This window comes from Miniopterus natalensis, chromosome 9, assembly GCF_054644295.1.
Source record: "Miniopterus natalensis isolate mMinNat1 chromosome 9, mMinNat1.hap1, whole genome shotgun sequence".
In the NCBI taxonomy this organism is placed as follows: domain Eukaryota; kingdom Metazoa; phylum Chordata; class Mammalia; order Chiroptera; family Miniopteridae; genus Miniopterus; species Miniopterus natalensis.
In genome coordinates this window covers 13,315,001-13,340,900 of record NC_142089.1, presented here as the reverse complement: position 1 = coordinate 13,340,900, position 25,900 = coordinate 13,315,001, and the positions used below count along the sequence as shown (strand labels likewise).

The window sequence follows — 25,900 nt, the reverse complement described above, 5'->3', positions numbered from 1 at the left end:
GATTTGGTATGTATGCCTTTTTGATATCCAAATGGAGTTATCAAGTAGGTAGCTGGACAAAGAGGGGTCTAGGTCGGGGGGAAATTTAGACCAGAAAGAAATCTCACACATCAACAAAAAGATGACATTTAAAGCCAAGGGACTAGAGACTAAATGTAGGGAAAGCCACCAAGGAAAAGAAAAACTCCATCACGTCATGTTTGAAAGGATCCACTAGAGGTTAAAAAAAACAGCTAGTGAGGTACACTTTGAAAACTGGTGTTACGACTAAAAGGTAAACCAATGTTGCTCCTGGGACCCAAGTGAAGAAAGCATTTGAAAACAGGTGTGAGCGACAGAGCCAAGAGGACTGGCACAGTAGGACTGGGAATCACTCACTTTGGCAAAGTGGAGGTTATCTCGAACCTTAACAAAAGCGGGCAGATGGAGGAATGAGAGCCTACTGAAGGAATGGGACGAGAATGGGCTGAATGAGTGATTGGCTAGAAAGACGCAAGTACCCCAGGAAGGGATCAAGTTAGCAACAACCATCTTAGTAAATAGGTATTCTGTGCTTTTCCTGTACCACAGAATTACAAAGTCAAGAGAATTGTGTGAAAGATTCTTGAAAATTGCTGGACACACTCCTAAGATTTGATTATTCACTATGGACAGTGACTAGACTACCTTCGTGCAGTCCCTACAAAAGCATCTTAAGCATTGTTACAAATCACTCTAAAAACCAACCTATAAAAACAGTCCCCTTTCTGTCCATCTTTTGGGTAAAATAACCTCTCCTAAGTTTTTCTGAAATAAGATGCACAGGCATTTTCTTTTTTTTTGCTTCAACTGCCAAAAACTATAATCAAATTAATTGCCCACATGCCAACTTGCTCACGGTGCCCCAAACACCTTTACTTCTTCTTTCATATAATGTTGCTGCTTAACCTTACACGATGTTGTCAACTCCAAGTTGCCTCAAATTATTTTGCTCTGCTAAATCTTAAATGCAAAATGACTTGATTTTGGATAGCCAAATATTTCCCACCCCACATCCATCAGCCTCTATTCACTTGTGGGAAGGTGCCAGGCCCCTTCTGCGCCAGGTATACAGACACTGCTTGCTCTGTTTCAATCACCCATGCCCGGCCAACTTGCCTGCCCGTCATGTATGTTCCAATCACACCATGCACTTTCCCTTCATAGCACTTACCACATTATTAACATAAAGACAGTAAAACAATTTCATCAGCTTTTTATTTCCCCTGCCCAACCTTCACTGCCTGAGGGGCGAAGGGGTAAAAATGCAGGCACCGTAAGGTTTCTAAGGAAGATAGGGTTTCTGCAGTACTGAGATAAGTAAAAGCAAGCAGCCAACACTTTTAAATTTAGAAATTTATTCTGTTTAATCCACAAGCTTTATATAGCTTTAGTTTAAAAAAAAAAAAAAAAAAAAAGAACAAAAAAAAACAAACCAACAAAAAAACCCACAAAAACAGTGAAAACAAGACACTATTTCAAAGTCTGGGCCCTTCCAGCCTTCCAAATACAAGATTTCTGAAAGTTGTATATACCAATTGGAAGAGTGAGACAAAATTAAGAATGGAGCCATGACATTTCAAAAAACAAAATTTACGTAACTGAAGGATCCTTCCTGGGACTAGTTAACTGCCTTTACAAAACAACACAAGAGAACAGAATGAAATTCCAGTGTTCCAAATCCACTTGTTACACTTCAGTATTAACCCACAGCGTCCTGGCAAATGGCATGCTCTCGTCTTGTCTCATCCTAGAGCTTGAATCCTGATTAATTTCAGCAGAGACTCCACAGGCAACAGGAAAGATTGTGGCATTAAAATGTTCATTTATACTTTTGTAGTAGTTCAACAGTGGTCTTATTTCTGGGCAATTGCAAACCATACAAGGTTGGAAGCATCATAACTTAAATGGGAACTAAGACTCAAATGAGAAAAAAAAGGAAAAATAAAAGAAGAAAACCTCTGGGAATCACCAGGGGCATTTAAAGAAACCATAAAAATGCCAGCAATACTCAAAGCCCCTTTTTTAAAAAGGGAACTTCTTTTTGGCTTAAAATATTTCACTCTAAATGAATTTATGTCAGCGGTCAATAATAAAAGAATGTCACTAATACACTGTGGACACCTTTTGCAATGTAGATCCATGCCCTTTTTTTACATGGCGAACTTCAACCTAGCAATTATTACAACAAATGTTATAGTCTAAAGCTCAAACACATTTTAGCATTTTTGAAATTGAATTGAGTACAAACCAAATAAAATTTACATCATAACAAACATTTCCACCTAAGACTGTGGGGACACTTGAGCCTTTCTCATTGACCTCAGGGCCTTTTCGCGCAGGTGCTTTTCTAAGTCGTCGAGGTTATCTTCAGCTTCACTTTCAGTCTCCTAAAAAAGCCACACAGGTCACATTGTTATTCTTGACACACTGCTAGGAGATACCAAGTACAGAGCAAAATCAAATCGTGCTGATGGCTGCATTGCTCTATAAATATACTAAATAGGTAAATTACGAGGCATATTAATTCTACTGCAAAGAAATTATTTTAAAAGTATACATTAAGCTACTTGGCAGCCATTCACACTCTCATGCTTAGTCCTGGCAAATTCCTATTCTTGGTAGGCCACTGAGAAACAGATCAAGAGAGTTAACAGCCAAGTAGTGAATTATTTAAAAAAAGAAAAGAAAGAAAAGAGAAATTGTAGCTCCTAGTAGAAGCCACAGGATGGGGCACACAATACCTTCCTGGGCTCCGGCCCCGCCTCGGGCGTCTCCTGGGCTGCGGCGGTGGCGGGGGCAGGGGCAGGGGTGGGGGCTCCAGGCACAGCACCTGCGGCCGCAGCAGCCTTCTCCTTCTTGTGTTTCTTGTGTTTCTTGTGCTTCTTCTCCTTCTTGTGTTTCTTGTCCTTCTTTTTCTTTTTCTTCTTCCCACCCCCTTCTTGATCCGAATTCTAGAAACCCAGAAAGTAACAGCAATACTTCAATCACTACAGTTCTGTCCACCTCACCTAGTTAGATCTCTAAGAAAATAACTAAAATGGATCAATCTCAAGAGTTCCTAAGGGTCCGGGGAGAAAGGCCCAAGGCCAACCGCCAAGAGAAGGAGTCCTAGAGATGGGAGCCACCCGAAAAGCAGAGATTTTCTCATGGATTTTAAGAGTCAGAATGAACTGCGAAGGTAACTGATTTTTACAATTTTACCCAACTACCTTCACATGAAACCAGGTTTTGCGACCACAAGCCGAGTCAGGGTCAAGCTCCAGATGGAAGGAGAGGTGGCACGAGCAAGAGAGAGAGGAGTCTCAGAGCGCAGACAGGCCTAAGCTGAATTCTGGTTCCTGAATCTGCTCAAACGGGCTGAACTTTTGGTCGACCTTAAACTGTACAATAATCCTTGAAAGCTGCTGTGATGATTAAATGCGTGTACCTGTAAATCACGCATGATACTAGCCTAACGTGCAGGCTTTGATCCAGCTCTTATTCTAAATATGCCAGCATTCTTATTGCCACCGGACCCCTCCTACCACGGCATATATGCCAAATGTAGGCAAAGGGCAGGCTCTGCTATAATTGAATTGAGCCTGTAATTCTTTTTTTTTTTTTTTTTTTAAATATATCTTTATTGATTTCAGAGAGAGGAAAGGAGAGGGAGACAGAGAGATAGAAACATCAATGATGAGAGAGTCATTGATCGGCTGCAGCCCGCAACCCGGGCATGTGCCCTGACCGGGAATCGAACCCTGATCGCCTGGATCCTAGGTCGACGCTTAACCGCTGAGCCACGCCCGGCCAAGCGAGCCTGTAATTCTTAAAGTTCACATTTCTAAGCTATTACTTAAAATTCCCCAATCTATCCAGTTAGTTTGCACAATTCAGTCAACCCTATTTAGATGGACATTTAACCACTAATTTTATACAACACTGAATGAAACCTGTCCAAGATCAGATTAATGACTCACAAGAGAAAAAAAGATTCAAGTCCCATTATTTCAGTACTCCAATAATTAAACTTGACAATGTGAAAACTGCCAAAGACTATACAAAACAATAAAGTACTTTTCATTCCATCTAAGATTTCACAGGTTGCAAGGTTCATTTTTTACTATAGAAATAATGTACAGCTGACGCTTGAACAATGCAGGGATAAAGGGTGCTAACCCCTGTGAAGTCAAAAATCCACAAATAGCCCTGGCCAGATGGCTTAGTTGGTTGGAGCACTGTCCTGTACATCAAAAGGTTGTGGGCTCGATCCCTGGTCGGGATGTATAAGGAGGCAACCAATCAATCTCTTTCTCTTTCAAAAAATTGATAAACAGCCCAGCTGGGTATGGGTCAGTGGTTGAGCTTCGACCTAGGATCCAGGAGATCGGGGTTCAATTCCCGGTCAGGGCACATGCCCAGGTTGTGGGCCCCATTCCCAGTGGGGGGCGTGCAGGAGGCAGCCATCAATGACTCATCATTGATGTTTCTCTCTCTCTCCTTTCTCTGAAATCAATAAAGATATATTTTAAAAAAGAATTGATAAACATATCCTTGGAGTGAGGATTTAAAAAAAATCCACAAATAATTTTTGACGCCTCCCAAATTTAACTAGAGCTATCTCTAGATAACCATGAAGGATTGGTTCTAGAACACCAAGGATACCAAAATCTATGGATGTTCAAGTCCCGTAAAAAAAATTGAAAAGAGCAATGCTTCAGCCAGCCCTCCACATCCATGGATTCTAACTGTAGATCGAAACTGGGGGATATGGACAGTCAACTGTATATTTTTTGAAAATACACATATAAGTGGACATGCACAGTTAAGGGTCAATTGTATTTCCCCTGTACAAAAACTAAAAGCATTAAAGTGCAAAGAATAAAAATTCAATCACTCATCATTTTCCTAACATACAACCCCACCACAACATTCTTGTGTCTTCTTTGTGATACTTTTCGTTTTATAAAAATATCATAATATAAACACAATCTAAGATAAAAAAATATCACTGATTTGTGTGACCTTAATTAGGTATCCCCAAATGTGTCAAACACTAGAGAAATCAGCAGAAATACTAAGGTATTTTCCCCCTAGATAATAGAACCATTGGCCATTTTTTTTGTTTTTCTAGATTTTCTATATAGTCCAATCTCAACCACCAAGATTCTGGAATTTACCAGTATCAGACACATCACAGGTCAGTGGGTGGCTAGACTATTAATGGACTGCCGATGCAATTACCACCACTTAATCTGTGCCTCCTTGAAGTCTATCTGAACCACAGAAAATAATGCTCTTCTGAGCTACAAAAGACAAAAAATGTCTTTGCTTCCAAGTGACCACATACAACTATAAAGGATGTCCAAAACAGGGCAGACACATACCCTCGCAGGTGATGGGCTTGGTGTTGGGCTTTTAGCCTTTTTGACCGGTACTGCTGGAGACCAGTTGGTAGAGGGTGACTGAGACTGGACAGGAGATGGAGGTGCTGGGGGTTTTTTAGCTGCTGGCTCAGGAGATCCTGAGACAGATCGGGAGGATGAGACTCTCCTTACAGACTGAGGGCTTGGTGAGGCAGGTCTAGACAAAAGGGAAAAAACCAAAACATTTATTATCCAAGAAGATAGATCTTTCCTAAGAGAAGCTAACCAACTACCATTACAGAACTAGGTCACAAACTTTATTTTACAGAGCTTAGTTTGCTAGTTGAGTCTACTAATTCAAATTTGTATCATCAAAGTCTCCCGGAGAATAGTTCACACCTCACCAACTCTTTCCATATTGCTAAAAATGAACAATGCGAATTTTTCTGTACGAAATTAACAATGCCAATTCCTTGTATTTTATTTAAGACTGCTTTTATCAGTCTTACATAGACATGCAAGAAATATTCTATGCATCACTTCAGAGTTTAGTTTCAGCAGCACACCCTCAATATAGCTGATACTCCTAAGAACCAGGTATAATCCTATGGCATTTAGTTTATGCCATACAGAACTATTCTCAAAAAAGAAAAGGCTCTCTGAGTAGTAGTAAGAGTTTGCCTTAAAAGTTTATATTCACAGCTTATTCTTTCCTGTAATTTCTTAGTAAGGGGGGGTGGAGATTTCAAGCATAAAGAGAACTATGCAAGTAAATGTTCCCAAACAAAGAGCATAAAATATTTTTACTTTTTTGTTTTTTTGGGTTCCGGAGTCCTGGAGACTCTCCTAATGGGCCTAGTACTTGGAGATGGGGACTGCCTTCTTTGGGGTGATGAGGATGCTCCTCTTCGCACGGGTGGAGGGCTTGAGGAGGTCTGAGGGGCTCGAGGCCGTGGTGAGGGCGAATGCCGTTTGTTTGGTTGTGGTGACCGGGCCTCCCGAGTAGATCGGCCGGGGGAAGACCCTTTCCTATGCTTTGATGACAATGAAGGTGAACGTCTCTTGGTGGCCGGGGAGCTTCTTTGTTTGGGAGGTGGGGAATGGGAAATACGACGCTTTGGTGGTGGAGATGGCGATGCCCTTCGTTTAGGGGGTGGCGGGGGAGAAGCCGTTCTTCTCTTCGGAGGTGGGGAAGGAGAGTATCTTCTCTGTATCGGAGGCGAGTATCTTCTTGGGGAAGGTGAGCGCCGCCGTGGAGGAGGAGAAGGAGTCCTAGGAAAACACATTATTAAGCTGGAGGGTTTGACAAGATAAATAGTATACAAAGAAAACTAACCATTAATTATGGCTACACAGGCACACCTCAGAGATATTGGGGATTTGGTTTCAGATCACCGTAGAACAGCAAACATTGCAATAAATCAAGTCAAATAAAATTATTGGTCTCCCAGTGCATGTAAAAGTTATGTTTATACCACACTGTAGTCTATTAAGTGTGCAATAGCAGAAGTCTTTAAAAAAAAAAAAAAGAGTATGTACATTAACTTAAATATTTTATTGCTAAAAAACATTAACCATCATCTGAGCCATCTTTCTCCTGGTAGAGGATCTTGCCTTAGTGTTGATGAAAACGCAGTATTTGCAAAGAGCATTAAAACGAGGTATTTGCCTGTATTGTACTTGCTAGTTGTACAGGCCAAGGGAGTATATTTCTAAATAGAAATGCTCTACCTTTATCCTCATTTCAGTAAAGATATCACAATAAAATTCCTGTATATTGTATGACTACAAAACAGGACATTCTGGTTAATAGAGAAATTTGCAATTTTCCAAATGAATTCAAATATGTCATTAAACACAATCCATATGAAATCAATTTAATGCTTTTTGATAACAGAATTTTGTACTGCTTTGACTAAACTGAACATCCTTTATCATCATATAACTACTAGATCATTATGTTAGCAGGACTCTACTGACTATGGTCAACTTACTCGGGAAGGATGTGCATTAAAAGCTCTAAATTGGTGGACTCAACAAAGTTCAATGCACAAGCTTTAAAAAGTATCTCTACACCCTTCAAAGAGAGACTTGCATTTTCTGTCTCAAATGACCACTTTTCAATAGAAGTCCACTGCTAGGCAGAATGCATCCCTGCAAAAGTCCAACCTGACCTTCCTCTTACTGAATTCCTACATAACCCTGACTTGCCTCCTTGGAATTAGACCTAAATATAATATTCAGGTCCAACAACCACTTGCTCTTGAATCATTCAGACCTTGAGCTCAAAATATTTTCCTGCCCATACAATGGGCAGCATGGTAGAATGCAGTTCCATTTTTGCCCCTGAGCAATTTAAAAAATATATATATATATCTTTATTGATTTCAGAGAGGAAGGGAGAGGGAAAGAGAGATAGAAACACCAATGATGAGAGTCATTGATCAGCTGCCTCCTGCATGTGCCCTGACCAGGAATCGAACCACGATCTCCTGGATCCTAGGCAGACGCTCAACCGCTGAGCCACACCTGCCCGGGCGCCCCCGAGCAATTTTAATAACTCTGAACCTCTATTTCTTTACCTGAAAAATGGGAATACCACCTACCAAGCAAGATCACCTTGAAGACTGGAGATAAAGGACTTAAGCACCCAGCACTTTACCTGGTACATAACAGCTATTCAAGAGTGGTTAAACCCATTCTACTGCTTGGGAATGTATATGAGCAACACCATTAGAACCCCCCCCCCCGCAACTTTTATTTTGAAATCATTTTAGCTTTACAGAAGAGCTGCAATAACAGTGGAGATTTGCCACTTAACATCTTATACAACCATAAAAAACTATAAAAAGTGAAATTAACCTCAATATTAACTAAAGTACTAATACTATCCATTTCCACGTATGTCCTTTTTCTGTTCCAGGTTCCAAAAATCAGAATCCTACACTGTACTTAGTTGTCATGTGTCCCAAAAGTTTCTGCTAATTTATAACTGTTACTCTTTCTTGAATGTTTGACATTTTAAAAAAACTACCAGTCAGTTCCTTTGTAGAATGACCTTCAAACTAGGTTTGTCTAATATCCCTAATAATTACCTTGAGATTCTGAACAATTGGTAAGGATACCACAGAGGTAGCTAGGAATTATGTGACACCAATATGTATTACTGGGGATGTTAACTTGGATTCCTTAGTTAGGACAGTGTCTGCTGGGAATTCCTCACTAAGTTAATACAGGTTGGGGCAAAAGTAGGCTTACAGTTGTGAGCATGCAAAAGTTTATTCTTGTATTACTTATTAATTATTGTATTATTTTCCATAGGAACAACTGTAAACCTACTTTTGCCCCACCTTATATTTTCCCCTTTCTAATCACTAGTGTTTCTACCTTTTAACATCTTTATTGGTATGTGATTCAGATACCATAGAATTCAACCATTTAAAGTGCACATTTCAATGGTTTTTAGTATATTTGAAGTGTGTATGTCCATTATCACTCCCCATTCCTACCTAGGTACCACTAACCCACTTTGAATCTATAGATTTGTGTGTTCTGGATTTTTCATATAAATGGAATTGTAATATGTGGTGTTTTATGAATGGCTGAGCTATGTCACTCTAATAAGATAATTCAATCACAAAGATTCAACGCTGCTCTAATTAAGATTAATTAAAGATCACATATGTATAGCCCATGGAAACAGACAATAATGTGATGAAGGCCTAGGGTAGGGCAGGGGCTGGGTGAAGTAGACAAAAGGGGGGGAAGTGGGGGACAGCTGTCAACAATAAAAAACATATTTAATCGTCTCCATAAATAAACAAACAGAGTTGCTCTATGAACCCCAACAAGCACATGTAATGAATTACCTTCGCCGTGGTGGTGGTGTGGGAGACCTACGCCGTCGAGGTGGAGGAGCAGGAGAGGGAGACCGTCGCCTTCTAGTGGGTGGTGGGGTGGGACTTCTCCTCCGTCGAGCACTACACCAAAGAAAAATTATAGGTGATTCTTAGTGGCACTTATAGTAACTGATCCAGATGACACTGTTTTAATCATTGTTAACCCAAAGTACAGCAACTGTTACTCTATCCCTCAGAGCTGTGTTTTTCAAAGTACAGGTCAAGACTATTAGTAAAGACCCTGGGTACGAACCAGCATTTTTTTTTTTTTTTAAATAAAAAAACCGCACACAGACAATCAGAATGTTGCTAGCAGTAAAGGTGAGTATTCTTTTGTGAAATTTTTGTTGTTACAGTATACAAATATGTAGCCTGGGTCACGATCGATATAAAATATTCTTTACATGATGAAGGAAAGGTTTGAAAACAGTGCCTTAGAGTATTGCTTTGAAATTGGCACACACGCCAGAATCACCTGGGAAACTTATCTGAGCTTTGTGTTCATCGGGTCTGGGCTATGGTCTAGCCAGTGTATTCTGAAAAAGGCCCTCAAGGTAGATTTTTCAATTCCTTTTTAGGAACGACTGCACCGAAGCCCAGAAAAACTTAATGTTCTAACAGACATTTTAAATTTTAACAGTTACCAGTGGCTTAAGGCCTCAAATCTGGGTGTCATAGCTCCAAATACTTGATTTTTAAAATGCTTTTACACTGTTTAAGAGCTGCATACTATTAACTAAAAACACTATCCCCAAACACAAAGGACTAAAGTTGTCTGAGCACTAAACCTATCACTGGGATTGATTTGGTTCAAGTACAGGTAAAGATCATATAAACCTCAATTCTGAGCTTAACCAACATAAAAACACACCTGAAATATACAATTATATCAACTAGACTAACTCATAGCCATCTTCCTATAGATATATTAAAATATACACCAAGCCAGTGTGCCACCTTTTGGATAAACTTGTGTACACAAAGTAGCCAAATAACGTAAGTAATTTCTTGTCCAATACAGTATTGGTAATTCCTATGAATCTGGAAGTACTTTCTAAAGTTTACTGGTCTTTGTTCTCCTTTAAAACCGAGAGCTCTGTAACAGAACAAAGAAAATTCTGAAATCATTACTACATTAAACTTTCTATTTACATTTGTCTATGCCTTGTGGGGGCTAAGATTTCATTTTGAATAGATTTAAAATATAAACTACAAGAGGCAGTGATACCAAGACAGATAAGCTTTAGATGAGAGGGAAAGATAGGAATATCAATGAGTCATTGATCGGCTGCCTCCTGCACACCCCCTACTGGAGATCGAGCCCGAAACCTGGGCATGTGCTCTGATCGGATTTCAACCTCCATCGCCTGGATCATAGGTCAATGCTTAATTGTTGGGCCACGCTGGCTGGGATATTTACTCTTGATTATGTGGCTTCTCTTAAAAAAGTTCTCCCAATTGTTCGCAAAACTTTAAACAAAAGTCTCATTAAAAACTGAACTCAGGTTAGAATCTATTATGATATGCTAATGACCTGAAATATTTATCTTGCCCCTCAGTTTCATTTGTAAAATGAACTAAGGTCCCTTTTAGTAATGACCTTCAGTGTCCTGCGTTTCTATGTGAAAAAATAACTGAAAAGAGAGTAAGAATAAAATAAAATCATAACCAAAGTAGCATAACTTAAGGAACTGCCAGAAAAATCTGATAATCACTTATAACCGGAGTCTTGATTCCACATGGTTTTATGACCCGAAGGCTATAGTTTTTTAACTGATCTGATAAGGTACACATTTCAGGGATTAATTAAAAAAAAAAAAAAGCTAAGCATTTTCTAGTTACTCTGAACACTAATGCCAAACCAAGCCTTCAAATGTGTAAAGATTGTTGAGCAGGAGGTTCCCCCCTAAACTGTGTGAGAATCAGTTTCAATAAGACTCAATCTGATGTAGCCCTTAGCCCAAGTATTTAGGAACAGACAAGTCTCATAACAAGGGAGCAGCTTACTACCTCTGCAGTGACCTCTCCGGAACAATCTCATTTCACTGACCACACTGGAAATGGAGGTAAGAAATTATAGATGTGACAACTACACTAAGTACGATCAATATACTTTGTATCCTTTAAATTAAGGAGTGCTGAACCCTCAAAGGCAAGGGTTTAAGAACATGGAAAATGTTACTTTATGTTAAAACTTTATAAAATATTAGAAACCAGGCTGTGTTTCCCTTCTTAAAATAAATACTGAAGCATGATTCCAATTAATTATTTCTCCATCCCTAAATCCCAAACACCTGATTACAATTTCTAAAATCACTCAACCTGAGGCTACTAGTACAATTTAGTGCCTTTTAAAATGTGGAGACTCAAAACAAAAACATCCCTGAGGTAGGGTAATAAACACTAGTGTTGACTTCACTGCAGTGAGAAAGCTCTTTCTAGTAAAGAACATAGTTCCATAATTTGGGGAGTGCGAGGAAGGGAAGAAATCTTAGCACTAAACTGATTTTGTAAAGTAATTTTCTAGCTGCTGTACTAGCAATTTTACAGAAACCAGGTGTAATTACAGCTGGGAACAGAATACCTTAGCATCTAAATTTATCTTTTTTTAGGTTTTCATTTATTGACAGTAATAGTTACTTTCACGCACAAATATACTGCTTAGCTCCACCACAAACATTGCTGACTGGTTCCAAAGAACCTTTCCAAGAAAACCCTTTTATTAATGAGGATTACCTAAAATAACCAAGCTTCAAAAAATGAGCCAAAATAAGATAATGGGAGTTTCACAAAGAATACTTAGAAATTTAGTGGTAACTAAACCCCCCAAAACAGAAGACCAGTGAAAACATAGTACAGTGGTTATGTCAAAGGCACAGGTCTAAGATCTGGCTTTGTTACTTTGTAACCCTAAAAAGCTCACTTTACGGCTTCTGGGCCTGTTTCTTTCACTCATGAGATAGTCCTAAATTAAAGATTTCTAGGTATGATTTGACTAGAAATGTTATGGTCACATAGACACCAATAATCAAAAAGGGTCAATAAAGATATGCAAACCTACTTTCCTACCATAGGAAGCTCTGAACAAGGGCCAAAGCCTTACACTCCTTTTTCAATTTTTTCATTTTCTCCAGTTTTCCTTGCCTTCCCCAATGTAACCACAAAGTCCCTCCCCACTATATCTGAGGTGCTATTACCGCAGATACTGTAATTGCACAAAAATCTAAGTTCAAATAAGGCTCTAAAATGAGTACTGTGAACAATTCTACATTGAATTGATATGTGAAGAAATTTAATTAACTCAAACAACTGAGGGCCTGTTCCACAGCCACACCCACCGGATGCCTAATCTAGGAATGAAATAAGGCTACTTAAACAGCAAACTCACTAAAACTTTGACATGTTACCCTAAGTACAAAGCAGTGTCTAACCAACCTTTTAGTCACTGGCGATTGCCATCGCTTTCCCATCTGCATCCTGAGAGCAGTGGAGAAAAACAAATGTCAAGAATTCCATTCACCGAATGATTTACTTCAATGGCATTAAGTATCACTAATGGAGATACATTTTTTAAACATTCAAGATGTTCAGGAATTAATGCTATGATTTAACTGGTATTCTTTTAGTCATGCACACATGACATGGTGGTACAAAACTCACGAAGTTCTCATTTATTAGCTAATAACCACCAAACGAAACAACCCCCTGCCCCCAACAAAATCTGACCATGTCCTTCTGTCTTTGAATGGAGTTATCCAAATTCTAAAATAAACCCACAGCCCACCCTTTAAGTTATGAAGTTTCATCACCACAGAACAGCAGTGAAGACTGCTGAAGAAAAGACATTACCGAGGGGAAGTCTCTTTCTGGCGCTTTCGAGGTGATGGAGAGGCACTCCGGGAAGGGGAATGTCTCCGCCGCCTGCCTACCTCACCATTCTTCACATGGGACCTCTTGGGTCGCTCATCTTCTGAGGAAGAGGAGGAGCCAGAATCTATAATTACACAAGAAACAAAACATAACAGTAGGTCTGTGCTTAAAAAAATGTGTCCACATTTTCTGAATCTAAGTGGATGGAGTGTCCAAATTAGCAAGTCCACCAATGTAGTAGGCACATATATAAACCATCACCTTTGAACAAAGGCAATACCAACATCTGCTTAATGACTTGTAAGTAAAGCACAAATATATACATAATCATTACTACATAAATGTTACATACATCATTTCCACAGTATAATCCAAGGAGACCCAAAGACTTTTAACAATCTAATGATTTTCCTAAAAACTAAATAAAGCTTAAAAATCACCTCAATTAGTTGACTATTATTATTCTATGCACTTTGAAAGCTATGGAAAGTTTTATTAGGGTCTGAATAACCTACTTCCATGTCCCTAGCATTGATAAGGCAAACAATATGCATGTGACATTTCCTACAGGCAGGGTAGCAAATGTCTAAGACTGCAAAAAGAAAAACTTCAATTGTTTGTACATGGTTTCCTTAACTTAAAATATTTAACTGTTCTCCAAATATTAAAACTTAATTTTAAAACGTAGTCCAAGTACCAAAACCCACCCAAGACCTATGAGCTTTTTCAAACTGTTTCACGATTAACCTCACCTTAAAAGAGTTGCAAAAGCTATGTAGCTTTTAACTGACTTAATGCCACTGTGGGGTGCTTTGGTTTCCACTATATAAATGAAAAACAAAGGTAGTGCCTGGACTCAGCTCCAAATACCAATTGAGCCAATGAAGTGAGAACATTTGGTTTTAAAAACAGGTTTCTGTGCACATATTCTAGTTCAAAATTTTCACTTTTAATTATTTTACAGATATATTCACACAGTACACAAAAAGAACTAAAAAGGGGTAACATAACCTACAATTTGAGCTTGTGTGGGCTTGTTTTTCCTTTTTAAACCACAGATGCTTATATGTGCAAAGAAAACTTCTGAATGAAAGCTCTGGGAAATAAGACTGGGGGTTGGGAAAAGAATGATACTTTTCTAATTTTATACCTGTTTTATTTGACCGTTGTACTCTAAAATCAGTTTATTTCTACGTAGACACAAACATGTTTCTCCTAAGTATGCTCACTATACTGATGGATATGCATTATCTTAAGTATTTTTTTATTAGAAAATGCAGATAGAAAAAAACTTAATCAGTGTCCATACCAGATGATGACTGCTGGTTCTGTCGTCTGTATTGGCGTCTCTGCTGCACAGAATCTGCTGCAGCCATTTTGCCACCTTTATCTTCTTCTGAAAGATAGATGCATTTAGAAAGTGTTTCTTTAGTTATGCATACAGAAAGTGTAACATATTTGAGTAGGAAAATGGTCTCTTAAACCTTTATCTGGTTGGGTCAAGCAATGTAACAATATATATAAATAAAATATAAGCATATTTTAAAAGTATATATTTGTTTGCAAAGAAAGAAAACCTTAAAATGCCAATTTAAATGCCGATTTAGACCATCACCACCAAATATAATAAAAATAAACTTCTTTAGCCCCGGCTAATGCAGCTCAGTTGATTGGGTGTCATCCTGTGCACCGAAAGGTTGCGGGCTCAATCCCTGGCAAGGGGCATGCAGGAGGCCCCTGATCAATGGTTCCCTTTCACATCTATGTTTTTTTCTCTCTCTCCCCCTTTCTCTCTCTAAAAATCAGTAAAAACCCCAAGAACTTTAAAACAAAAATACTTTAGGCAATTGCTATAGGTCAGGGTGGGTACCAACCACTTTATAAGCAGTATTTCAGTTAATTGACAAACCCAAAGGATGATACTGTTACCCACATTTCAGATGTCAAAGAAATGAGGCTAAGATAAATAAGTAATTAAACAAGCAAAAAGCAGTTAAGTAGTGGAGCCTGGGAGTCAAACCAGGTTGGTCTGACTTCAGAGTCCTAGCTCTTTATCCTGTAATTAATCTTTAACTCAAAGGGTTTGATCAAATGTATAACAAACTGAATTCTGCTTAAAACAAACATACACACAAAACTTACCTGATTCAGATAACTCTACTTTTCTAGGCTTGGGTGCTGGTGAAGGAGACTCTCTTTTCTCAGTACCTTTATGTTTTGTCACTAAAAAGAGTATGGGGGAAAAAAACAACAACACACTTAAAAAAGAAAACAAAAGAGCTTCATAAGACATCTTCTTAACAATACAAAAATAGGCATGACTATTCTCATAAAGAATTTACAGAGAATTACAAAATTCTGTAAGACTTTTTTTTTATCATCATCTGAGTAGTACCTGGAGTAGAAGCAAGAATTTTTAAATATTGGGTGAAAAGCCCCCAAAAGTTCTACAATGATTTAGGATCTTGAGATTCACCCAAAAAAACCCACAATAGTTACAGAGAAATTGGGAGCCATTTCTGAGAACAAGCTTTACCCTATGTGTAACGTTCAGCTCAATAAACCTGTATCTTACCCCACAACTTAGAACAGTCTATGAGGCCTCACCAGCATAAAAGCTTTCAAACACCCATTATGCGTAGGTTCACAAAATGGATGATAATTTAAAAATTTTATTTGCTGAAATTCTCAGAGAAAGATATTTGGTCTGAAGAGGAGGAATAAACTAGCCACCCAAGAGGCTGTAGGCTCTTGATGTAGAACATAACCTTCACAATAGTGTGGGGGATTTAAACTACCTATAAAAAAAGTAGACCTTTACAATAGCAAAAATAATTAAATATTGAAGCTGGAAGATCCTTTCCAAAGCTTAGAGAAGGAAAGAAAGAAAAAGGAACCACCAGCAGTAGCAGCTCTGAAATACACCCAAGGTAGGAGAGCTGGGGGTACCTTATGAATGATACGACTTATTTTTCCCCAATTGCGTGGAAAATTATTACAGCAGTTACCTTTTGTATGCTCACTATGTTAAGTACTGTTAAGCACTGTTGCTAATTATTACAGCCCCCCACCTCCATTTTACAAGAGGAGAGACCTGAAGTTTAAATATAAGTAACTTTGAAGTCACACAGATAATTTAAGTGAACTAGGATCTGACTCCAACACACTATTTCTAAGTATAGGCTTTAACTTCCAACAATTACTACCTGTCTATAATAGCCATCCACTGCTTCAACTAAGATCAAAAGTTTATAGAAATATAATCATTAATCTTACCATAGATTAACCTGAACATCATTTGACAATACTCTAAGAACTAAACCTGAAGACAATGTGATCCCCCTCAGGATCTTTACAACTGTTTTGTTTGATTTAAAGCAATTACCATGGATGTTTGACCTACACTGTAGATACATGTAACAGGTATTCATATTCAGAATTCTATCAAGGCTCATTCAAGGGGCAGTAACTTGAGAGAACTAGTGATCTAGAACAGCAATCTCATCTTTGCTAACATAGTCAAACTAAAGAATTCACCACTACACTTTTAAAACCACCAGCATTTTAGCCCTGGTCAAGTAGTTCAGTTGACTAGAGTGTCACCCCAATATGCCAAGGGGGTGAATTTGATCTCCTGTTGGGGTACATACAAGAATCAACCAATGAATGCATAAACAAGTAGAACAAATCAATGTTTCTTTCTTTTCGCCATTCTCTAAAATCAATAAATAAAAATTTAAAAAAATAAAACAACCAGCATTTTATTAATGATTCTACCTAATAAGACTTTTGGACAAACTGATGGATTGGGTAAAGAATGGTTAACACCTAATTAGTTATCATGAAATATGGTAGTACTGTAAGTGCACTTAAAACTTGTATTTTAATAAGTTAAAAAAAAATAGAAAGGCTTTAAATTTTTTAGAGATTTGAGGTTATTTTCATTCTGGTCAGTATCCACCCCTCCTTTTAAATGTTTTAATTGATTTTTAGATGGGGGAGAGAAACAGGGAGACTAGGAGGAGGGGGAGAAAAAAACATCAAATGGTCGCCTCCCATATGCACCCACACTGGGGATGGAACCAGAAACCTTTTGGTGCATAGGTCAACGCTCTACCAACTAAGCAAAACTAGCCAGGGCTTCACCATTTTTAAATGTCAGTTAATCTTCAATGCTTGAAAAAGATTTTATAGGCATCCAGTTATCTATAAACCCTCATGTTCAAATTACCGCCTTGGAAAACTGGGTTCCAAAATGTGTTTGGATGACAGAATGCATTTCCCCCTAATAAACATTAAAAATGTGGTTATATTTGCCCGGCCAAATGGCTCAGTGGCTGAATGTCAACCTATGAACCAGAAGGTCACGGTTCAATTCCTGGTCAGGGCACATGCCCAGGTTATGGGCTAGATCCCCAGTAGGGGGCGTGCAGGAAGCAGCCAATCAATGACTCATCATTGATGGTTCTTTTTTCTCTCCCCCTTCCTCTCTCTGAAATCAATAAAAATATCCATATTTTTAAAAAATGTGGTTATATTTGGAAGATGGCTGGCAAATGCCTACATAGTAAACAATACAAACCTAACTACAACATTATCTACACATTTTTCCATAGAAATATGCATTTGGAGTTTTTTCTTAACTCAATCTCATTAATGGCTTAGCTAAAGTAGTCCTTAATTATTATTAAATCTAGTCACCATTAGACAAGCATCCATTATATACCCCTACTCTGGTTCAATGGCTAACCTAATAAGATTATTAACATTATAATGTTAATATTTCATCGAGGTTTGTCTAAATGAGATTTTATCCATCCAAATGTTTATATTTTTTGTATTCAAGGGGCAAAATCATTCTAACATGAAGTCAGAAATCTTCTAAGTCAACTGAAAAATCAGCATTTTAAATTTATTTCAGCAGTCCTATGAATTATTAATCCCCCAGACTTGTCCAAAAGATGACTTAAACATCAAAATACTTTTCCTGCCTCTCTCCCACTCCATTTGCCTACTATCAACAATAGAAACTTTACTTAAAGCCTGACTAGTGACTACTATATGAATTACAAAAGTAAAATCTATTACATTTTAATGTCATTGCTCTTATTAGCCATGAAAACGGCAAAAAAAGGAGTTTCTAAAATCATACTACCAGGTACAGAAGCTAAAGAGTTTCATCTTGGCCTGGCAGGGTGTGGCTCAGCGGTTGAGCATTGACCTAGGATCCAGGTGATAGGGGTTCGATTCCCGGTCAGGGCGCATGCCCAGGTTGCGGGCTTGATCCCCAGTCGGGGTGTTGCAGGAGGCAGCCAATCAATGACTCTCTCATCACTGATGTTTCAAGTCTCTTTCCCCTTCTCCCTTCCTCTCTCTGAAATCAATAAAGACACATTAAAAAAAAAAAAAAAAAAGATTTTCATCCTGTGCTCCATTTCCCTTCTCCAGAAATCAAAACAGGCATTTTGGAGAAAGAGGGTTCAACCAAGTATACATTTTTCAACTGGAAATGAGAACCCAAATTCTAGTCCTGGCTGGCTCTCACCAAGTCACTTAATCTAAGAACCTCTTTCTTGACGACAATCTCTATAGTTGTTTCTAGCTCTGAAATTTCATCACAGATGACTGGGATCATTTTACTATAAAAAATTATTTCCAGGTAGTTGGAACCAATATTCAGCTTCAGTGGTCACAAGGCAGCCTCTGACTACACTGATCACAGTGCGTCTCTTTGGCTAGGTTTCGTTTGAACATGGAAAGAACTGCCCCAGAATCCACAGGAATAGAACTAGTCCTTTGTCCCCCACCTTGACTTATTTCTTGCTTATGTGCATATCCACTGTGACTTGTTACTGAAAAGCAACAGCCTGCTCGCTCCAATAATATATTAAAACACAAGCAGTTAGTACCTATGAAGGTAACTACCTTTCTTCAAAAGTTAACTACTAATTCTTAATAACTAACCTACTTTAACAGGGATTCAGTCCTTCTGTTCAGGTACACTTATCACCCTTTGCTATATGATGTAAAAAGAAAAATCATAACTTGATGTGTTTTTGCAAAGTGACAAGTGACAACATTTATAATATTTTTTCACCAGAGAGCCTTCTGGCTCCAGATAAAGGAAAGAAATATTCAGAAGTCCCAACAATTCAGAGGAAAAGGAAAAAAAAGGTCAGGACAACAGCATTAGATTTGGACATGGTGAGTGGAAACTATGGACAGACTGAAATTTTGAAACAGTAACATGGGATATGAGGTTATAAAAAGTAAGTGATCCTAAAACCCCCTCCCATACTTTAAGTCTGAACCTGGAAGACCTTAATGTTTCTCTATTCTTATCTGGCTGCCTGTCTATATATGAAGAGCCAGTACAAGAAAAAGGACCACATATTTAGTTATGTATCACCAAATTAGCCTGTTAAAATTCAGAAAATAACCTATACATTACTCTTTACAGACTACCATTATTCCCCATTCACTCTGACAGCTTATCTATACCTCACTGTAACAGAATTCAAAAAAGGTAAAGCAAAATTTGCCTTTCTAGGTACCAATATCAACACATTGGGGGGTAAAGGGAAAGGAAGCAGCGAAATGCTGATGAGAAATCCAGATCTTGTTAAATTCATTAAAATATATTCAAAATTCTGCCCATCTCCATTTTGTTTAATTTCTAACCTGAAAATTCAAATGTGTTAAAAGCAACTATATGTTGCTCCTTAAAATCCAAATTACTACAGCAGCTTTTTAGATTCCCCCCCTCTGCCACTACTAACCTTCCAGGGTGTCTTTCTCATTCCAGCCCTAAGCACCAAAGCCTGATTCCATTCAAACAGATCCTATAATGCGTATTTAATACTAAAGAATAAACCCCAAAAGACCACAACCTTCGCTAGGACTTATACGGTGAGCATTCTACTTGCCTGGCAAGATCACAGATCATAAGTTCCTCAGAAATCAATCTAAACAATAAAGCAAGGACAAATAAGAACCCTGCCTAGAGCCTAAATTTAAAAAACAAGCCAGCTTTTAAGAGGACACTATGTCCTTCCCTAGAGAGTACAATGTGGCCAAGAAAAGAATTAAAAAGGATATGAAGTCCTCAAACAAGATATCAAACAAAAAAATCTCCGGGGTTGGGGAGTTAACTGGTCTCATAGTAATACAAATATCCCTTATCATGATGATACAACTTTGATAAGTTACTCAAAACCAAAAAGCCCTAAATGATATTTCTCTACCTACTCAGTGCCAGAGGGCACTGCTAAAAACAAAACACATGTAAAGTCTATTTCAACAAACCTCAAGAGAAGGAAAGAAAAGGTGAACCTCTAAGCAATTTACAAAGAACATCACATACAAATATTACCCAGCTACTTCATACTTTGAAGGGGAAAGGGGGCGGCCAAAAACTAAGCACTTTATAAGCAAATGAAGAACATATTGCTTTTGTTTGATTTTTACCTTTACCTGAAGTTCTCCCTGGAGAGACAGAAACACGACTTTTTCTTGTCCGGTTTGACTGCTGGGGTGTTGGGGAATGACGAGTTTTTGGTGGAGGAGTTGCTGGAGGTGATGGCCTATGCCTTCGCCTTGGAGGACTTGCTGACGGAGACAGCCTACGCATTTTTCGAGGGGGGCTGGATGTCCTCTTAGGAGGCTTCTTTGGCGGTGACCGGGAACGAGACGAAGAGGAAGATGAGCTACTCCCAGACAAGGATGCTGATGAACGCCTCCTTCTGTAGAATAAAGTATTCATATTCAGTAACTGCATTCTTACAAAGAATGACCATACAGGTATGTACAGTTTATGCAAAAATACAGCTATTTTTATCCAACTTTTGAGTTTATGTAGCTAAGCAGATAATGAGTCTTTAAAAATGGGGAACAAAACCATAACCTAGCACAGGAAACAGCTAGTTCAAGACTGACTAAAAGAAATAAATTATCCTGATAAATGTATGTTTGAGTTGTCTTTCCAGTTATAAAATATGTTGAGCACTAATAGCATAACTAACCAGTCTCTTTCTTCCTTAGAAATGGTATTAGTGTTTTGGAGTTTGCATACGATATTTGGGTGGCAAGGTATTGTCTATTTAATAACACAGTATCAAGCACCTTATAGGATGCGTTTTTAAAGAGATGTGCAAAGATTAGGAATTCATTTAGCTACATAAACTTAGAAGCAGGGGCCTCTCGAATTCTGCGGCAAAATTTGTGTTAAGTTCTGTTGCAATTATGTGTACCTGCAGAATTCACCTTTGGCAGAAGAATTCCTGAGAACCTGAAAAAAAGAAACCCTACCTTAAGTGTGAGATAAAAACTGCCTGAAAGGGAATCTTACACAATCTGCAAAATATTGATTGCTAAATGGCTCAGTAAGCACAATTAAAACATGCTGTTTGCAAAACTCCAATATAAGAAATAGCTGTTTCCACTAATCTTTTACTAGGAAAGCACCAGTTTTACTTTTCTGCTAAGGAGGAAAAATCAATTTTAGAAGTGTGATACCTAAACTGACCATTCATTATCAGTCTCATTTATCAGTAGTAACATCAATTCTGTAATTTTTAATAGTTATAAAAATGGTTCAATATACTTTGACAACTCCTCCCCAGGGAAAAATATTATCTTTTAAAAAACTATGGGATTCTGAAAAACCTCAGACGGCAAAAAAACAAAAATTATTTTATTTCCAGGTCCATTTGGTTCCCTGAAAACAACCTTAAAAGACTCAAATACAAAAAAATTCTGTCCTAATTGTAATCTGAAGCATAACCATCAGAGTTCCTTCTAAAAACAGGTGAAATGCATTGTCAAGAAGGCGCAGAACTTTGCTATCAGTGAACCAGACCTCTATTTTGGACAGATACAGCAACAATCTTTTTGTTAAAGGTGAGAGATCAGAAGATTTTACTTTATGCTAATTTTAAGATGATTTTTAGAAAAGAACACTGACATTAACAGGTTTCTTTAATGCCTAGTCTCTTAAAAAAGTAACCAGACATCAAACTGCTAATAATGGTTATATCTACGGAATGGGATTGTGGATAAAAAATTTTTTTGAGAGAAACATGAATTTGTTGTTCCACTTACTTATGCATTGTTTGATTATTGTATGTGCTCTGGCTGGAAATCAAACCCACAACCCTGGCGCATCAGGATAAGGCTCTTAACAGCTAAGCCACCCAGCTAGGGCTGGGTAATTTTTATTTCTGTTAGAATTGTTTATAGCAAGCACTTACTTCTATAATGACAAAAAAGCATTTAAAAAATATAAAAGTATATGCCTAGCCAGAATGGCCCAGTTGGCTGAGCACCGGAGCATCGTCCTGTGCACTGAAGAGTTGCTGGTTTGATTCCTGGTTGTTGCTCCCCCACCCAAATCTCTATAAGCATGTCCTTGGGTGAGGATTAAAAAAAAAGTGACTAAAAGTAAATGTACAATTAACACAAAATGGGTTATTTTAATACTGGTAAAAGCAGCTTACTGGCTCTATGGTCATCTGCTTTTCAGAAACCAGTGGTAATTAAAAGCAAAAAAAAGAGGGAAGGTGACTAATTTCCTTACTTGATAGGATTTCTTGGTGGGGTTTGAAAGGTTAAGAGTTAACAAGAGGTATCAACAAGATGGTGAATTTCTTTTTTTTTTATTTCCAACACTAGCATTATTTTTCATTGCAAATAACAGCACTACACCTTAAATGAGATAGGCTCTTGGGAAGACATTATCTACTACTCATGAGTTCTTTCTTCCAGGGGGCCACTAATATAAAAAGATTAGTCTAAAACAAACACATGGTGCATTTTAATACACCTGAATCAAATAAAAAAAGAAAGCAATCAAGCTCACCGCCTCACTGGAGATCTACTCCTTCTATGCCTTGGTGGAGGAGGCATTCGTCTTGGTGGAGTTCTTCTTCGAGGAGATGGCCGTCTTCTTGGGCTTGGCCGCCTTCTAGGTGAGTATGATCTGCCAAAACAAACAAAATTAGGACCTGAATACATCAGTAACACGCAATGAATTGTTTGACATAGTTTTCTAAACACCTACATAAAAAAAAAGGATTTCAAGGGATACAATTCCACTTATGTAGAGATTTTTTTATGTAGGTATACTTGAAAAAATAAATGTCTTTACTAATTTCAGAGAGAGGAGGGGGGGAGAGAGAGAGACATAAATGATGAGAGAGTTATTGATCAGCTGCCTCCTGCACGCCCCCCACCAGGGACCGAGCCCAAAACAGGTGCATGTGCCCTGACCAGGAATCGAACCACAATCTCCTGAATCACAGGTTGATGCTCAACCACTGAGCCATGCCAACTGGGCTATGGTATACTTTCTTTTTAAGGTATACATAAAGCGTCCTCAAAGTCTCTGTAAACTCAAAGAACAACATTTTACTAAATGTTTCCAACTACTTTGAAACTAGTTACCTACTCTTATCTAGAAGACTAGCACATAAGATCTAAGCACTATGCAGATATTAAATCCACAACACACCTTGATCTGGATCTATGGCGCCGTCTAGGTCGAGTATGAGAAGGAGAGCGAGACCGTGTCCGGGATCTGGATTTGGAACGTGACCGAGATCTTGGTCGGGTCTTCTCCTTCTCCTTTTCTTTTTTGGAATTTTTCTCCGGAGAGGGTTCTTTAGGCTCTGGTGCAGGTTCAGGCTTGGGAACTTTTAGGATGTCACTATGAAAAAAAAACAAAAAACAAAACTCACAAACTTATTTTCCCCTCTCTTCTATTCAGACTCTTAAGTTGTAACTCAATGAATAAAGTTATTTCTCTTTTTAAAAAGTTTTTGGCCCTGGCCAGTGTGGCTCAGTTGGTTGGACGTCATCCTATGCACTGAAAGGTTGCTGGTTTGATTCCCTGTCAGGGCACATGCCTGGCTTCGGGCTTGATCCCCGGTGGGGGGCATGCAGGAGGCAGCCAATCAATGTTCTCTCCCCCCCCCTCCCTTCTCTCGAAAAATCAGTAAAAAATCCTTAAAAAGTTTTCAAAATCTATGAAGACTTCTCCCAAGCTCCAAGTGCAGTGAGAGCAACTAAAATTCTAACTGCATACCTTTTCTTAAAGTGCAGAGTTGTCCACAATATTGAAAGAAAAAAAACTCAAGTTACAGTATATAAAATATTTGAAAAGAATACAAGCAAAGGGAAGCAGTGGTCACCTTTCAGGCATTTTATTTACATTCTCCTTTACAATTTAAATTTTTCTACAAGCTTATTTTATAATTTTAAAAAATACTAAAAATAAATCAAGTAGTTTTGTTTCAAACAGGTATCATACTTACACTCACTTAGTAACAGCCTAAAACGGTGACCTTTATAAATGAATTTTTATGTACTTGCCTAGTAGAAGTGGCCTCTTGTACTGAAGGTTCTTTTACTTTTGCTGATGGTTCTGGGAGCTCTGGAGTTTTCTCTTTCTTTTCCGGAGCAGGGGAAGGACTCCGGCTCTTGGTTCTGTGACGGGGAGATCGAGAATGACTGCGCTTTCTCTCTCTCCTGACAGGGGAAGATCGTCTTCTAGGGGAAGGAGATCTGGATTTGCGTCTAGGATGAAAGCAATTTTTTTCAGGTTTTTGAATAATGTGGATCAGAGAAGAGAGTCAAAGGCAGAAGTGAGAGTTAATCTTTATAATTACATCATTATTGTTTATATCTGAGAAGTTCCCTATGGAAATAATGTATCCTATCACATTTACTTAATAGGGAAAGGGACAAGAGAAAACCAGAGACAAGGAAACCAACGATAACATTCTCTGGTATACTAGTTACAATGGAGGAAAGCATTGACCTGGACTCTAGATTTTGGTTCTTAATTAGTTCCAGAAATGAGGAGACCAAAGACCAGTTTTTGAGGGAGATGATACTTAAAAGTACAGCTGACTCTTGAACAACGCGGGGTGTAGGGACGCCAACCCTTCAAGCAGTTGAAAATCTTTATAACTTTTGACTCCCTAAAACTACTAATAGCCTACTGTTGTGACCAGAGCCTTAGCAATAACACAATCATTAACATGTATTTTGTATATTATACGTATTGTATACTCTACTCTCACCCTAAAACTGGAGAAAATATTAAGAAAATCATAAGGGAACATAGAAGAAAAATCATAAGGGAGAGAAAATATATTTACAGCATTTACCGAAAAAATCTTAGTAAGTGGACCTGCACAATTCAAACCCTCGTTGTTTAGGGTCAACTATAAAGAGATACTCCCTAATAATAAATTAAACCCAACAAAACAAAGTTTAGATGCAGACAGATTCCACTAGAGTTCATCAGGAAAAGCCTAGGTATTCCAGAAAAAATGATCAATGCAATTAAACCAATATGCTCTTTAGCCTTTCCTGCAGTAATGACACCTCCCCAAGACAACAAGCCTCTCCCTAAGGCTCTCCTCCATCCCTCTCCAGAAAAGAGGAAACACAAGAAGCAGCACCTGGTGCAGAGCCCCAATTATTTCTTCACGGATATGAAATACCCAGGATGCTATTAAAATCACCACCGTCTGAAGCCCTGCACAAACAGTAGTTTTGTGTGTTGGTCACTCCACTGTTCTCTGTCAGTCAACAGGAGGAAAAGCAAGGCTTACAGAAGGATGCTCCTTCAGGAGAAGCAGCACTAGAAGCACCTCAAATCGAGTAGGGAACCATCCCAATACATACATTTTGGGTTTAAAAAAAAAAGGCAGTATCAAACTTGCATAAGATAAATTTTTTGAAAGAAAAGCCCCCTTTTCA

The 25,900-nt window shown here is 38.3% G+C and overlaps 1 protein-coding gene and 1 pseudogene across 6 annotated transcripts in view; one reads left to right on the top strand and one right to left on the bottom strand.

The window, feature by feature from the left end:
- Window positions 1-1,218: 1,218 nt before the first annotated feature.
- SRRM1 (serine and arginine repetitive matrix 1) overlaps window positions 1,219-25,900 on the bottom strand; it is a 32,114-nt gene continuing 7,432 nt past the window's right edge. For 3 of the 6 annotated variants that reach the window (XM_087820215.1, XM_087820219.1, XM_087820220.1), the window contains 13 exons: window positions 24,503-24,706; window positions 23,643-23,837; window positions 22,992-23,111; window positions 20,603-20,877; window positions 15,278-15,358; window positions 14,445-14,531; window positions 13,115-13,259; window positions 12,701-12,742; window positions 9,236-9,346; window positions 6,174-6,638; window positions 5,388-5,583; window positions 2,763-2,972; window positions 1,219-2,408 (listed from right to left, as the gene is read on the bottom strand). In XM_087820215.1, the coding sequence (XP_087676341.1) occupies window positions 2,304-2,408; window positions 2,763-2,972; window positions 5,388-5,583; window positions 6,174-6,638; window positions 9,236-9,346; window positions 12,701-12,742; window positions 13,115-13,259; window positions 14,445-14,531; window positions 15,278-15,358; window positions 20,603-20,877; window positions 22,992-23,111; window positions 23,643-23,837; window positions 24,503-24,706 (2,236 nt within the window). In that variant the 3' untranslated portion in view covers window positions 1,219-2,303. The remainder of the gene's footprint in view (window positions 2,409-2,762; window positions 2,973-5,387; window positions 5,584-6,173; window positions 6,639-9,235; window positions 9,347-12,700; window positions 12,743-13,114; window positions 13,260-14,444; window positions 14,532-15,277; window positions 15,359-20,602; window positions 20,878-22,991; window positions 23,112-23,642; window positions 23,838-24,502; window positions 24,707-25,900) is intronic. The other 3 variants (XM_087820216.1, XM_087820217.1, XM_087820218.1) reach the window with 3 other exon arrangements.
- Window positions 25,516-25,867, top strand: LOC148092350 (small ribosomal subunit protein eS27 pseudogene; annotated as a pseudogene).